We start from the raw sequence: 17,260 nt of genomic DNA on the forward strand, positions 1-17,260 counted from the left end.
TAAATAATATCTCAACCATTACTTGTCTTTTGAATTGATTTTCATTCAACATAGATAAAAGGTCTGATGGAAAAGAAGTAATAATATAAACCTATTGGAAGAAAATCCAGTGGACACAAGACAGCTTACTATCTTGTAATTGAATATAATGATTTAAGGATATATTCTCATTTAGGGTTAGGACTATACATTAATTAATTTTTATCTGTTTTAAAGTTAATTTGAAAATTATGTTGCTTCCAGCTAAAATTGTTGACCAACATAGTTTAATCTTTTAATTATTGCCATGTGAATTTGAACTGAAAATTTGGCTGATTGTATAAAAACTTATTAAATATAAACACATATGCTTCTGTAGATTTTTACAGAGATTTGTTAATTGCTTAATGAAAGATATCTTCCAGATACTACAGTCTTAATTTAGTTCAACATATTTAATTTTATACTAAACAATATTCATATGTGTGCAATGAAATGATAAAGCCAACTGAAAAAGCTTAAAATGCTAATGGATGAAAGTGCGACTGAGTGCTAAACTAAAATCTATAACATTTATTTCAAGATAAAAGATGGTCTTTTTAGGAGATTATGTATATAAAAAGTCATATTTAATAGAACAATTAACATCACAATAAGTTTTGTTTCACTCATTCAGTGTCTATCCTAAATAAATGGTGAAATCTTTAAATTGTGCATGAAACTAGAATGAATACTTTTTTAATAAGCAATACAAATGTCATCTTTCTATGGTACCATCAAAATAAATAAAATAACCCCCCGCCCCTTTGCTGACATTTAAAATGCATACAAATATATCTAGCAATTATCCTTCTTATGAACAATTCTAGGCTTCATTTAGCGAAACCAATCAGCTTTAATTGATTAATAAGTGGCAACACAGTAGTAATGTCAACCATTTTTGCAAAAGCAAATTGCTAGCAATGCCAAGTAGATCTGTATCTTTATTTTTTGCTTTAAACAAGACCTTAGTCTGGCATGATCTTTTCTTTTTCCCCAGTAGGGAGCATAAGCCCTCTAGCTTCCCCGAATGTTTTCTTCTAAGGCTGGACCTTGGCCAGAATACAGCTGCTCTGAAGCAGTCTTTGTATTGACAATGGGGGTCATCCCACCATCTTCTTTTCAGATCAATATGATTGGTACAAACAATAGTTTGATTTTGATTGCTCTAGAGCACGCTTGGGTAGAATCTCTGAATGCAAGAGAATTGCTCCAAAACAATGGCCCGCTTCATTATCCAAAGTATCCCTTTTTCAGACAGCTGCCTCTGCCACACTCCCCCTGACAAACGTCCAGAAAAACAGATGGTTACAGCATTCACGGGCAGTTTAGTGAAAACCCCAGAGTCGGCTATTCAAGATATCTTATCATCACGCTCATAAAAAGAACTATTTCCTAAAGCTACAAGCTAACAATACCTTTAAAAATTGTTCCAATCAGAGATATCGGAGAATATATGTAGACTTTTTTTAGATGTCAAGGAATACAATTAACATATTTTGAGCACTAAAATGCTGGGTTGTGTTTTTTTAAAACCAAATTGATATGGTTGCATTGTGAAAATTATGGTGCTTGCCTAAAGCATACAACTACCAAACTCAACTACCAAACAGTAACATGAGGCATAAGGATGTCTCAAACATCATATCTGGCTGTTTTTAAACCTTTAAAAACAACAGAAGATCTAACGTCATATTTTATTGTATAGATTTTCATTTAATAGACTGGAGCATAAGTTCCTAGGAAAATGTACTTTGGCACAGTGGGTGCATGTCTTCCAAGCATGAGTTCCACTATCCCAACACTGGAGATTCCTTTGAAATGACAGCAACTGCCTTTTCACTGAGCACACAGGTGTAGGCCCTTCTTTTTCCTAATTTCTCTCAGACAGGCAAAAACTCTTGAGTAGAGTAGAGTAGAATAGGCCTTCGAGTAGAATAGAGTAGAGTAGAGTAGAGTAGAGTAGAATAGGCCTTCTAGTAGAGTAGAGTAGAGTAGAGTAGAGTAGAGTAGAGTAGAGTAGAGTAGAGTAGAGTAGAGTAGAGTAGGCCTTCTAGTCCAGCCCCCTCTGGCAGGAGATCCTAAATCAGGGCTGTCAAAACTCACAGCCCGCCAGCCAGATGCGTCACACACTGGCCAAGCCCTTGTCTGGTTTAGCAAAGGGGAAATATGTCACAATACATTACATGATGACACTAGTTTGACATCCTTCCCTATACCATTTCAGACAAATGGCTGTCCAGTATCTTCTTAAAATCCTCAAAGCTTTCAAAGTTCTGATGGCCACACGATACACACATGGTCATATGATTGCATTTTTAGCTCTTGCAACTGACTTGTATTTATGGCTGCTTGTAGCATTCCATGTTCATGTGACTCTAATAATAATAATTATTATTTTTGCCAATTTCTGGCACTTACTTCCAGTTTCTGGAAAAAAATCCATTGGGTATAATAGAATAACAATGGTGGCATTTGTTTAACAAGCATGGTGTCCACTTAACAACCACACCAGAAAAGATTGTAAAATTGGGCACAGTCACATGGTGACCTGCTTAATGACCACCATGACTTATGACCATAATTCTGAGCTCAATTTCAGTCACAAGTTGAGGACTATCTGTACTGAAAACAAAGGCAGCACTTTTTTTATACATTTAGGAAGCGTTAAGACTGAAATGGGTTAAATCTTATATTAAAAATTACAATCTTAAAAATATTGAGCCATGATTGGGAAAACCACATTTGAATTTCACAAGATTTGGATACAGTCTCCAGATCAAATGGGTCTTTTTCTTGCGATTGGGAACAGTTGCTGAGATCAGCTGAACAATCCCAGAAAAGACACCAACCGTTTCAAGAAATTGTGCTATGTGCCTCCATATACTACTTTTCCCTTTAAATGTAAGGTGCTGTACAGCCCTAATGAATAGTGCAAAATGTATCAACGTAAGACTCATTGAGTTCATTGCATTTGACTCTAAGTAGATGTATTACATTCCTAACAACCCTGACACAAAACATTACTTTGAAATAATGCCTAGTGACATCAGCTTCAGGATCTGACCTTTTCTGGCCTTCTGAAGTAATGCATAATTTGTTGGAACTGAACCCAGAAGACCTATGTTCAAATCCCCATTCCAGCATACATCTTACTGGATAATTTTGGCTTAGTCATTTTACCAATCTTCATATAACTCCTTTGGTAGGAATAAAATCTGTGGGTGAGTCTGTTTTTCCTGTTTTTCCACATGTGTGCGCCTTGATTTCTCAGAGGAAAAAGATAACTATCCCAAAGTGAATCTACAATCTTGCAGGATCTGAGAGAGGTCCCTTCAAGGTGGCATTTCTTCTGCAAGAGCAACATGCCCTCCCTTAGAAGAATGTCTTCCTATTTATTGAGTTTCTGAAAGGGGAAAGTACTTAGAGAATATTTGGAGGACGTTTCATTTTAGGATCTGCCTCTGTTGGTTGGTGCCTTTGTTATTTATGATACTTATTACTTACTCAAAGAAGTTTTTAACCCTTATTGTCTACTTTATGCTGCTTAAAGCTGCTTTGGGATAAAATGCAATAGGAAGACAATAGTTTTATTGAGATCACTCAAACAATAAACACCCCTCATCTTTTCAGCATTTTGAAATTTTCTTTCTTTTATTATATTTTGCTTTGCCATTCTTTTTATCTCCTTTACTTCATCCTATCTTGTGTGCTTGAATCATTCTGTGTCACACACCACTCTTCCTATGGTTTCTAGTTCTGTCATACAACTAGCATGTAAAGCCATACTCAAGCCAACTACTTAGATGTCAATACAAAGGACAGGTATAAGTGCCAATTAATATTGTTAGTCCCTCAAAAATCATTTAAAAATTCTATTTATCTTCATTGTTTATATCAAAGGCATTATTTTTAAAAAATATTTATTTTATTTAAACACATTTCTATCCTACCACAATCAAAATGAGACTCTTGGAAGCTTACAATTTTACATAAAAATCTGATAATAGTTCTGATTTCACAGCAGTTTCAGGCTTTGTAAGCTGTACCACTTCAGAATGCTTTAGCAAGAAATACAAGTAATCCTCAACTTACAACCACAATTGGGATAGGTTATTGTGATCTAAGTCAAGTCAGACTGAATGTTACAATTTTTACAGTGGTAATTATGCAAATCATTGCGTCAATCACACAGTCATTAATGCAATGAAGTCATTACGTGAATCCAACTTCCCCAATGGGGAAGAAATTGGCAAAAAGGTAACAAATCATGATCACATGATCGCATGATGCTGCAACCTGTCATAAATGCAAGCCAATTGCCAAGCACCTGAATTGCCTTCACTGTGATTCATATTGCCCAGACACCCATGACTTTTTCTCTACTACTAAAATCACACAACAGCAAGCTAATATTCAGAAATAATGCTAAATGTAAATATTAATATAAAGATACATAATTCTAGTGAGTACTGCTCTTTGTCATAGTCCATCAAACACGCTAGCAGGAATATAATGCTGGAATATCATCCAACAAGAGTTAGTTATCTTATCACATGTCCTCTTGGTGTTTGTGAGCATATCAGTGTGCAAATCAGATAAGACAGAATGAGGGGAGGATTTGTATGGGTACGGAGGGATGTTAGTCCTGTCCAAATCTAGCATATAATTCAACATACATGTGGCATTTAGGGAGAAAAAGATACCCATCTTATCTTATTGGAGTAAACCGAGAAATAAGAAAACTGCATAGGGAGCCCTATATTTCAGGTTTCAGTCTCCTAGTGAAGTTTTATTATATTGATTCAGCTTTGATATCTACATAAAATATGAATGGTCCACACAATAACATCTAATATTTTGTTACTGTTCCATCTATCTTGTTTATATTTTTGGCTCTTACATCTTAGTATCCACAGATCCACACTCAGCTTTGGTCTTTCAGAGATGTAGATATTTCAGCGCCACTGATGATCTGCAGTTCCTTTCAGAAGTTGCCTTCAGAATTAAGTCTATCTTCTGACCTCTTTCTGTTATTTGGAAGGTTTGAAAACAGATTATTTATTCATTGGTGGGATACCTAAGTGTGAATGCCTTTTGCAGACTTTCCAGACACTAGAGATTCAGATGTACAGATTAGTGTGACATGAGCACATACCTCTGCTCCTCTGTCTTCTGTCTGGCTAGGTTCACACAATCTGTTAAATTGTTTTTCTATTGTCTCTATTATCTTAAAGCACGATAAGTAATATATGTTTAAAAGAGTAAGATATAAATCATACTAAATACTGAAGTATTAACATGCTATGTTAATACTTCTACAAGTATTAACATATACTATTCTCTTTCAAAGTAAACTTATGTAGAGTGCAAAATAGACTAAGCAAAAAAAAAAAGGTTAACATGTTTGTTCTATAAAATTCTCTTTCCTGTCTCTTTTATAGGATCTTATCAATTCTATTCAACACAACTTTCTTACTCTTTCTCTTCTTCTTGCCCATCTGGAAGAAACATTGGTATCATGACTGTTGTGCAAATGATAATTATGTAACTTATATTAGTTGCACCATAACATGAATGACATATAGTATAGGATAACATTTTGTTATGATGTCTTCATACACATAATACCCACTTTTCCCCATATCTTAATGCAGACAATCAGTCTGATGCAATTTACTTCATATATTTGTTTTGCTGAGTACTTCTTCCATAACTTTCAGTTCCTCACTTTCAGTCCCTATTAATTAATTAGACATGTATTTTTACCCTGTTTCTTGTTTTACTCCATCCTCTTTGAATTCAACGTACTTTTATGTTTCTCTTAATATTTCCAACTCTCACTTTCATATAATAAAGTGGGCATATCCTTTTTTGCTCCTTTTGACAAAAAGTCATTCCTTGCAGCCACTAATCTACCTACCACCATTATTTTCATATCTTAGAATACCTCAATTTCTTCATTTGTAGTGATTGGTTTACCATAGTACACAGCTTCATTATTTTGTTCTAGCTGTTTGCCATGTGCATGTGTAAATTACAATTGTTCATTCAATTTTTCTTGTTAAGCACACTTATCTTGGTGTTTTAAGATTTTAATTTTCAGTTCCATATTCCTTGTTTTATTGTACAATCTATCCAACATTCTCTGCAAATCATTCATATTCTCATCCATAGCAGGGCATTAAGAATACACCAACATATTTCCAACCTCACAGGCATTCCTTATATATTTATCCATAAAGTTGATAAACAACCAAGGTGTCAAACCCTGTAGTAACAAATCACACTGGAGGCCTGATTAGTTAGATTTATTACAAAACAAGCTAAGGTGACACCACAAGAATTGCAACCAGTACATCTTCTTTCAAGCATTACTTTATAGTTATGTCACTGTCAGTTCCAGACCATGGAATCAGCTCAGCAGGAAGGCTAAAACTACTTTTATTGAGTTGGCTATAATAACAGTTCTTGCAAGTCTGATTGTGCTGAATCTCCTCCCATCTCTTCATCAACAGCTGGAAGTGGGGATAGGAGGGCATAAAAATAGAAAACCATCTATGGCTGCCTTACAGCATATTTACATCATTTATTACAACTTTTATTAGTTAGAGAATGCATTCTAACACAAAGGAACATTGCACAGGTCTTAGTCTCTATTCCATGTGGAAACATTCAACAAACATTTCATTCATTCTTCCACATACTTTATTTCTAACTCATACTGCTCATGTTGCATTCAAAAGACAACTTTCCATTTCATCTTCAGGCAGAACATTCTAAAATTCAGATCTATGCAGTTTATCATATGCTTCCTCTAAACCAAGAAACTTCATTAATTTTTCACATTTTTTTCTATTATTAATTCTTCATAGGCAAATGTACTATTATGAGAAAGGACATTTAAAGAAGCAATTTGGGGGTTGGGGTTGTGGGGGGGTGTTCTTTGGTACCTTCAAGTTAGTTTTTGACTCCTGAGGACTTCCTGCACTAATCCCCGCAATTTTATTGGCAAGGTTTTTCAAAAATGGATTGCCATTGTCTCCTTCCTAGGGCCGAGAGTGAGTGACTTGGTCAAAGTGATCCTGCTGGCTTTCGGCCTAAAGCATGGCTAGAATTTAGTCTCCTGGTTTCTAGACTGCTGCCTTAACCACTACAAGACAAGAACAGAGATGAGTCTTTAGAACATAAGTAAAACATTTCCCCCCACAAAAGATCACAACTTTCCATATTGCACTGAACATTCTAAGCTAAACCAAACAAACTTCATCATGGTTTAGAGCAGGGGTGTCAAACTTGCGTCATCATGGCATCGTCACGTGACATAACATGACTTTTCCCCCCTTCGCTAAACCAGGCATGGGCGTGGCCAGCGCTTGACGCTTCTGGCCCGCAGGCTGCAAATTTGCCAGCCCTGGTTTAGAGCAATGTACAAATTCAGTCACCAAACCTGTTGGAATAGCTTCTCAAAGGTCAGAATGCTAAAATTAGTAAATTCAGTATCAGTGTCATTCTGAATTCAAATACTTTCTTGTATATTGAAAAGAAATTACTCCTAGAACCATTCATCTGAACCATTCAAAACCTAGGATTATTTTTAGTAATTAAAAATTACTAGATAAAATTGGCAGTGAAAATGCCATTATAAAATCTTGCAGAACTCATGAGTAATTCATTTCTCACATTTATTCATATGACTCAGACTTACCATTGTTAACCAGAAGAAAGTTTGATTTACATAATGATAAAGTAACTCAGTTTAGAAGTAAAAAAATGTGATCATCAATATAAATAATCCAAGATTTTTTTAAAAGTCAGAACTGTCTCTTTTTGATCTTGCATGTATTTCAGGAAGAAGGAAGTGAGGGAAATTAAAAAGAATGTTTCTTTTAATCTTCACCATTTTATCCTACTGAGTTAATCACATGTGACAATGATTCCAGCCTATTTCAGAACCTGTTAAGGATTCTGTCCAGCTGAAATACACTGTTTCAACTATTGCAGGAGGCAGGTATGTCTTAGAGAGATACCAACTTCCTTCATGTGAAAATAAAGTTTCAGCTGTATGTATGTATATGGAAGTGAGTTCTTATAGATAGAGAGAATTGTGATCTTAGAACCCTAAACTGTTTCTCCACTTGAGTTTAAGATTTTTTTAAAAAAATATGGATCTTTGGAGTACACCTCAACTATAACAGTAGTTCACCAAAAAGAGAATGGTTGTCCCATACAGAATTCAACAGATATAATAATCCTTATGTAGAAGTAGCAGTTCAAACAGTCTTTTTTTTTTATGCCATGGGTTTTACAATCTAAACGTAGACATTTAATTCCCACAGTCATATTCTCAAATTGGCCTAAAAGTGACAGTAAGCTCTTTGAAGAGGATGACAATGTCCTTTTCAATTATAACTGGTGATGTGACCACAGAGAATGTTCAATTATTAAGCCTGGGGACAAAATAGACCAGGAGAGAAATTCTGGATTAGTATATGCCCTCTGCTGTTCAACTGAGAAACAACGGCCACTGTAATTTTTCAGGATAGTTACAGCACCAAAAAATTCCACAGCCAGTAGAAAGATGGCAAGCTACATTTAATCATCCTGGTTGCTCTTCTCTGCACTCTTTCTAGAGTCTCAACATCTTTTTTACAGTGTGGTGTCCAGTTTTGGTCATAATTTAGTTGCATAGTTTGGCTTCAACATGTTATATAAACCAGGCCGTCCTTTAATTTATTACTATTTATTAGATTTATATCCCATTTCTCATTTAAGACCTGAAAACAGTAAACAGCAGTCCTTCTTCTTATGAGACACAATTGGGTTGAGAGCAGGGGTGGGATTCTACCAGTTTGCACCTATTTGCTAGAACCTATTGTTAACATTCTAAGCAGTTTGGAGAACCGGTTGTTAGAAGAAATTACTGGCCTAATCCTGTAAGGAAGGCAGGAAGGAAACATCCTGGTGTTGTTTACAGAAACTGCCTCTCTGTTAACCCTTATTACATTCTTGGCAGGACTAGACTTCCTGTCTCAGGAACTTCTCTGGAGTTTTTCCTCCTCCTTTGCAGGTACTTTGCTTGTGTGGAGTGACCATTTAACGTTACAATGGCACTGAAAAAAGTGATCTATGACCATTTTTCACACTTACCACTGTTGCAGCATCCCCACAGTCATGAGAGGCCAGGCGAGGAGATGCGTGCCTCAATGTGAGTGATGTTGAGTTGAGCCCAGCTAATAACATGACCACCAAGCCATGTCCACCACCTAAGCCATGCCCACAGAACCAGTTGTTAAAAAATTTGAATCCCACCCCTGGCTGAGAGTGACTGTTCTAGAGGTACCAGCAAGACTCCATGGCTGAGAGTAGACTTGAACCTCCGTTTCTCTGCTTCTTGTCCAACCTGCACCATACCACTGGCTCCAAGCAGATTAACTAGTGAATTTAGATACCACTATCTTCATTTCCATTTTTTACACTCACTGTCCAGTTGACATTCAGACTTCTTTGGGCAGCCACCTTAATGAGATGATGCAGACATAATAAATATGAGTAACTGTCTTATAATAAATCAAGCTGTCAGCTCTCCAGGATTTCAGAGATGAGATATTACATGTGTGATTAAATGTATGATCTTTTGTACTCATCGTATCTCTTCGCCAAAAAGCTGCAGCCCCACTGATTGGAAAAAGCATTAAGACAATTTAAAAATGGCTATTTCCCTGCTACCACCAAGGCTGTGTTCCCATTCTGTAGGAGGCATCCAGTGACTGAATTGTTAATATTACGTATTGACTATTTTCATCATGTTCATGGGAAAAACAAGAGATTTGGAAATTCCCCTTTAGCTTCAGGCAATTCAATTTTTCTAACAAACTCTATGGCTTGTTCATACTGTTGGATGACTACCCTGTCTATTTCACCATCCTCCTCATTTGTACTGCAGCAAAACTCTTGCGAAATCCTAGAACACTGTATGTTTCCAAAAGTTGAAGTTCTGCCCAGAATGTTAATGTACAATGTCCTTTTGTCTGCACAAGATGGTTTTCTGCAAACACACACACACACACACACACACACACAGAATACTTTTCAAGAGAACAGAAAAGAAGTTTATGTTCAAGATATTCGTTAATGGAGAAACTTTCACATGCAGTACATCTCCCAGGAAAAGGTGCATAGAACAATTTTAATTTTTTCTTGGTAAAAAGTTTTAGCACATTTTTTTTTTTTTGCCTTAAAATGATGTAGGGAATTTGATATAAGTTTTTTAGGAAAAGTTTTCACCAAAATAAAAGAACACTGTTTTTTTTTTAAAGATGTTGTTGCATTTTTCCTCGACTTATGCGCTGTATAATAGGCCACAAATGGTAGTAATAGGCCACAAATGGTAGTAATTTATCTCCCACAGCAAGAGAATACAAACATTTTACTGTACTAGTAAAGCACCATAGTAGTTAAGATACCACAGTATTTCAATTTTCCTTTTGATTTTTACAGTATGTTTTTATACCTCTATCCCACTAAGTCTAACCCAGAGAATACTTTCCCCTGTCTGCCCTTCCATTCTCTTTTCTCACATCCAGAAGCAATATCAAAACCTGGAATTCTGTATTAAAAAAAACATGCATGTAATGAGATGATTTATTTTCTAAAGTTCTCACATTACTTTCAGAATCACTGAGATCTCATACAGCATGTAATAATGAGTAATATTTGAATATAGCTTTTTTACTAGCCTGTAGAAACATTCATTTTCCAGACAATAATTTTAAATAACAGACATTAATAGAAGACGTGCTAATGTCTGTGGCTCTCTAACTGAATTTTCAGATAAAACGAGGCATCTTCTAGGATAAGGATAAGGATAGGATGAAAGAGAATTTAATCCCTTTGAAGACATTATTATTGTTGTTGTTGTTATTGTTGTTGTTATTGTTATTATATTGTTATTTCATGGGTGCTGTAGTTTCTAGAAGCTGTGATCCCATGGTTGTTCCTCTGATTTACTGGTATACTTGTCCAGAGGTGGTATTCAGCAGGTTCTGACCAGTTCTGGAGAACCAGTAGTGGAAATTTTTAGTAGTTCAGAGAACCAGCAAATACCACCTCTGAGTGGAGATTTTACAGTCCCCTGCTATGCCCACCAAACCATGCCCACAGAACTGGTAGTAAAAAAAATTTGAATCCCACCACTGTATTTGTCCATCAAACTGAAAGTAAGCAGTGAAGTAGAAGTGGATGAGGTCCATGATTCTAGGTCTTTTGGTCTTAAATGTATTTGGCTACGTTGGAGGTGTTATGTAGTATTACTGCCATGGATTCTTTACTTCTGGATCTATGAATGTAAAGAATACTGTAACTTCAAATGAAATTATAATTTCCTCTTCTATTTTAGGTCTTTGATTTTCTTGAGGCACTGTCATGGGGAATTGATAAAATAATTGCTCCCTATTGCGAGATAGCCAAGCTTTTTTTTAAAGTTAGCCTAAGGTATACACATATATACATATACATATATGTACACATACATACATACATACATACACACACAGATATATATATATATATAATCCAGAAATTTGATGACCTACAACATCAAAGGCCTTAATATTACATGCCTAGACAAATTGATGGGTAAGGGTGACTAAAACAATGATTGAAATTTTCTGAAATTCAGTATCTGGATCTGATAGAAGAACATGCCATCTGTCTGTCTGTCTGTCTGTCTGTCTGTCTGTCTGTCTGTCTGTCTGTCTGTCTATCTATCTATCTATCTATCTATCTATCTATCAATCAATCTATCTATCTATCTATCTGATAGAAGAACATGCAACTTATTTATTTATTTAATTGATTGATTATTCTCCCTTTATTATTTTTACAAAAACCTCAGAGTGGGGAACATATCCATCATATTTACATATCCTATTTTCCCCACAACAACAACCTTGTGAGGTGGCTTTGGCTGAGAGGGAATGACTAATCCAAGACTGGCTTTCATGGCTAAGATGGGACTTGAATTCACCATCTTTTGGGATAAATTTAAACAATTATTGAACAAGACAATCACTACTGAGGAGTACATGTATAAATATGTGCATGTGTGTGTGCATTTTGAAGTATAATTAATTTTATTTATTTATATCCCACCTTTATTATTTTTATAAATAATTCAAGATAGCAAATATACCTAATACTCCTTCCTTCTCCTATTTTCTCCACAACTGAGAGTGACCTGCTCAAAGTCATCCAGCTCACTTTCATGCCCAAGGCTGGACTAGAACTCATGGTCTATTGTGCTGTCCAGCCAGTGTATGGAAATTGGATAGTTAGATAGCAATTGTGAGCTGTATCCTGGGAAATGTAGTCCATGTCACGTGACCACATCTGTAATCCTGACTGGTCACTAAATTGACCCTCGATGGGTTGGGGGAGGTTTCTTCACTCTTGCCTGAACTCACGGACTCATGGTAGCTGCTCTACCTCTACCGCTACAAGATGGGAGGAAAGGAATAAGGAGATAACCATTTTTTAACCTACAAGACAGATATGCAAAGGATTGGACATTAAGAAAAACTTTGTCACAAATGTGAGATGAGGACACCTGATGAACCAATAATAAAGACTTTGTATGAATTTTTTGTTGAGTTTATCTATCTGCATCTGTACAGAAGACAAAATCTACCACTGTACAGAATACAGAACATCTATTGATTTCAAAAACATTGTTCTTTAATTTTCTGCTGAATTTTTCAGTCCCACCAATAGCTTTCAAAACAATACAACTGTGGTTTGAAGATGGAGTTTCAGTCTTCTGAATCCTAAATACTAACTTCTAATTAGTATCAGACATGATTCTTGTTGGATGTGCAGTAATCACAGGGTTCCCACACACAAACTACTTCTCCCCTAATGAGAGACATCAGGTACTGTATTCTTTCCCATTTCCAAGCAACAGGGTAGAAATTATAGGCCTTTCTGGATTCAATCCAATCCTGAGATAGGTTGCTGGAAGAAATAGCTAGATTCATACAATACATTGAACCAAGTCAAGAACTGGCTAAACATGTTATGTGAACTAAAACAGCCAACAGAGAGGCAGAAGAGAACCCTGTGTTTATTTAAACTAAAGTATCCTCATGTAACCAAGTCAAAAGTGAAGTGAAATTGCCCTAAACTGCCACCTAGTGAGTTCTCCAATAAAGAGTAAGAAAGAGCAAACAGCTCAAAATATAAAGCTCTTTAATGCAGAACTCACTGGAAGATTCCTGCTGCCAGAGAAGATGCCATCTAATGCCAGTTCAGTCACAGCCATGGTAGTTTAGAGTCTAACTCCAATAGAGTGAAGGTTTGTCCATTCACTCCTGGTTCAAAAGTTCATGAGATAATAAGAATGTCCTGTTAAGACTACCAGAAGTGAATATCCAACTTATTTCTGTTTGCTACTTAACAAGGAGCAAGTATATTTAAATTATGACAGAAGACAAATTGTGATAACTGCTGGATTTATATTTTCATTATGGGGAAGCAGTGGGTGAACCATTAGTTGGGTCTGCACTAATCCACAAAGTAGATTAATACAATTTAGTCTAGTTAGTTATATAAACCAAGTCTAATTAATATAATTAAATTTAAGGGTCAATATGTCAAATACTGAAAACAAGAGGGAGAGAAAGAGAGAGAGAGAAAGAGAGAGGGAGGAAGGGAGAGAGGGAGGGGAGAGAGAGACTGAGTTAAATGGTGGTTAATAGTACTTATCTATCCAGGTTGCAAAAATTCAGATGACTACTAGATAGCAGCAAAAAGGATAATTATCTGTATTTCTTTACTGTAGTATAGATTTTAACCTACTGTAGTGTAGATTTTACAGAACTGGTAGCCCTAGTATAAACATATATATTAAGTGTCTGACTGACTTCTCAACAATTAAGGGATAACAAGAAATACACAAATGTACTAGAACAATAATGTTTTTTATTTACTTTCATATGAAGACAATGTTTGTTGCAGGATCATTGTTGCACTGTGTTTGAAGAACATGATGTGTTTGCATAACATAATGAATCACAAACTAGCCAAATATGTTTTATACAGCATGTTATATAAATTCAACCCACATAGTTCAGTGTACTCTGCAAATCTAAGAAAGTGGGTTGAGGAAAAAGATAGTAAAATTAACAGTAAGAGTACTACTGTACAAGCTGTACATGTTAGTGCTTTGGACTACAATTCCCCCAGTCTCTTGGTTTCTAGTCATGCTCATGTTCATTTCTGTCACTTGGCACTGAAGTCTAAGCCATCAGATTCTAGTCTACATGCATTCTGGGTTTCAAATCAAACCATCCTTTATCCATTACTTTTTCTATATAGAATCTGATGACAACTTGTAGAGCAGGAAGCTGGCTCATCACTTTCTGGTGTTCTGATTGGTCATAATAATTGTCCAATTTGGATTATTAATCTAAAGTTTACCAGATACCTGTGCGAACAAATAAGGCTCACGTTCGAGTGGTAATTTTGTGCCACGTTAAAAGCTTGAAATTTGAATTCAGTAAGATTTCAATAATCTGTTTACATGTGTGTACCTGTACAGAAGATAGCTGGGTTCACTCGATTATAAATCCATATATCTTTATTAGGACCAACCGAGGCGTCCTAAACTAGGAAATGCTAGTTTAGAACCTCTCGGTAAGTTGTCATCAGATTGGAGCACAATGGTGAGTTGTTCTACCTATATCCTGTCTTCCTCTCTGGAGACCAGTCTTCATTTATATCGGACGGCACCTCAGAAAAACTTTTTTCTTCTTCTTCCGTAGTTTTCCCTTCGCGATTCCGTAAAAACCATCCGCTACAAGATAGGACAAGCTCCTATATCCCCCCCACCTCCAGCCCGAGCTTCTTCTGTACGATGCTCACTGCGGAACCATGCCTTACTCTCCCGATTAGCTAAAGGCAAGAGCTACGAGACCGCAGGCAAGCGACTCTTCCCTTACCTTTTCCTCCTGCCGAAAGCACACAACGCCCCGAAAGCCAGAGCGGTAGCGAGCGCCAGACCGTACGCGCCACCAGGCAGCCACTCCAGGAGGCCCATGTTGGGGAGAGCCTTTTTCCTCACCAGCTACCGAAAGCGAAGGTCGTTCCTGCGCTCGGCTAAGTTTCTGCGGGGCAGCCGCTCCTTCCTTTCGCCCTCACGGTCGCTTAATCAAATAGCTGCGTGCTGGGAAGTTTGGAGCTCGACGTCAACAAAGCCAAACTCCAGTGAGCAACCGCGCTCCGACTGGAGTACGGGAGTTCCCGGCCCCTCCTCTTGGGATCGGCCGAAAGAGTTGACACAGGAAAAGGGAAAGGGTGAGGCCTGCTCCCCCTCCCTTCCCCGCCCCTTTCCGCGCGAAATGAAAGAACGGATTGTTCTTTTTAGGAAAGGTGGCCAGGTCCGAATCAGTTTCCCAAAGTTGGAAGAAAGTTTCCCGCTGGAAAAGTCACAAGGTCTTAAAACCTTAATCCATCCTTACGCGCTCGAATTTATTTTTATTTATTTGTTTATTTTGATTTGACAAGTTCTTACAAGATAATAGGAATAAGTATAAACACGAGTAAGAATACAAGAAATAGGTACGAATAAATGGGGACCATAGGACAGGGACGGTAGGCACCATTGTGCACTTATGCACACCCCCTTACAGACTTCTTAGGAATGGTCAGTAGTGGATAGTTTGAGGTTAAAAGAGGATGTAACAATAGAGTCAGGTAGTGCATTCCAGGCATTGACCCCTCTCTTGCTGAAGTCCTACTTTCTGCAATCAAGTTTGGAGCAGTTTACATTGGGTTTGTATCTGTTGTGTGCTCTTGTATTGTTGCAGTTGAAGCTGAAGTAGTCATTGACTAGTAGGACACTGTAACAGATAATTTTGTGTGCTATGCTTAAGTCCAACCCCCATAGGCAACGTAGTTCTAAGTTATCCAAGCCCCAAATTTCAAGCCGGTGATTAGGATATTCTGTTGTGTGCAGAGGAGTGGACAACTCTTCTCGTGAAATACTTCTGGACTCGCTCAATTGTATTAATGTCCGATATACAGTGCAGATTCCAGACAGATGAGCTGTATTCGAGTATTGGTCTAGCAAAGGTTTTGTATGCCCTAGTTCGCAATTCAATATTACTAGAGGAGAAGCTTTGTAAGATTAGATTTACAACTCTTAATGCCTTTTTGGCAATGCTGTTTCAGTGAGCTCTGGTGCTTTGATCATTTGATATGAGTACTCCAAGGTCCTTGACAGAGTGAGGGTCCTAAACGAAGTCATTTCGACCTAGCTTGTATTTGGTGTACTGGGTTTTTTTAAACTAATGTGTAGGAGAGAGACATTTTATTTGTTATTTTGAGTTTTGCTAGGGATGGGCTCTGTGGCTTTGCTAGGGATTTGGCCTGGCAGAGTTCCAGTATCCCATAGGAATTTCCCAGAACCTTTCAAAAGATGAGAAAGGTCGACATTGTTCTGCTGATTCACTCCTCTGGAAACCAAGCTTCCCATGGTCGGTTTGTAAATTGCTGTAAGTATTGTTGCTGTAAGTACAGTTGCTGTATGTATTGTTGTCCAACCAGGCTACACAACCAAACAATGCTCACATATACACTCAACACAGGTGATCAGGCTGTGTCAGAGTGGACTGGAAAGCAGACTCAGGGCATCCCCTGCTCTAACGAGAGTTGTCTCACACTTCAGGGGTCTGGATTCATTCCAGTCTTCTCTTTATACCCAGCTTGTTTAGTCAGAATCCATGTGTATGGTGCCCTGGTCTTGCCTGGCACTTCACATTCTTACTCTCTGTTCCATGACTCAATGAAAAGTGCACTGCATTCCTTACGCCCACTAATGTTCCTCCTGGTAGCATCACCTATTCATTCATACACACATCCAGAATTTTTTGTTATCAATGATACACACATTCCAGCAATATGAGTTTCCCTATGGATTCAGGAAAAGACTAAATATGGTTGTGCTGTAGGCTCACCATAGTCATCACCTATTCTAATATATGATACGCTATGTATCATATTGGTAATTCAACTGTCTATCCATAGGATATAACATGTAATACGTAATATAGGCATCTGTTAGCTTGTTTAAATTCCCTCAATTTCATCATTCTCATTCATTTTTTTGATGATGGTATAATATGAGGTTAAATTGCTAAAAAGAAAGATATTGTCCAACAATCAAAACTGTAGTAAGATCAGATAA

The 17,260-nt window shown here is 37.0% G+C and overlaps 1 protein-coding gene across 1 annotated transcript in view; it reads right to left on the minus strand.

Moving 5' to 3' along the window:
- The window catches only part of CYP7B1 (cytochrome P450 family 7 subfamily B member 1), a 97,116-nt gene extending 81,749 nt beyond the window's left edge, over window positions 1-15,367 (minus strand). Inside the window, exon 1 of the mRNA XM_026692109.2 lies at window positions 15,015-15,367. Coding sequence (XP_026547894.1) covers window positions 15,015-15,112 — 98 coding nt within the window. The 5' untranslated portion in view covers window positions 15,113-15,367. The remainder of the gene's footprint in view (window positions 1-15,014) is intronic.
- Between the last annotated feature and the right edge of the window lie 1,893 nt (window positions 15,368-17,260).

The sequence above is a fragment of the Notechis scutatus genome, chromosome 3 (genome assembly GCF_049901735.1).
Source record: "Notechis scutatus isolate UNSWTSFEM ecotype Mainland chromosome 3, rNotScu1.2, whole genome shotgun sequence".
Lineage (NCBI taxonomy): Eukaryota > Metazoa > Chordata > Lepidosauria > Squamata > Elapidae > Notechis > Notechis scutatus.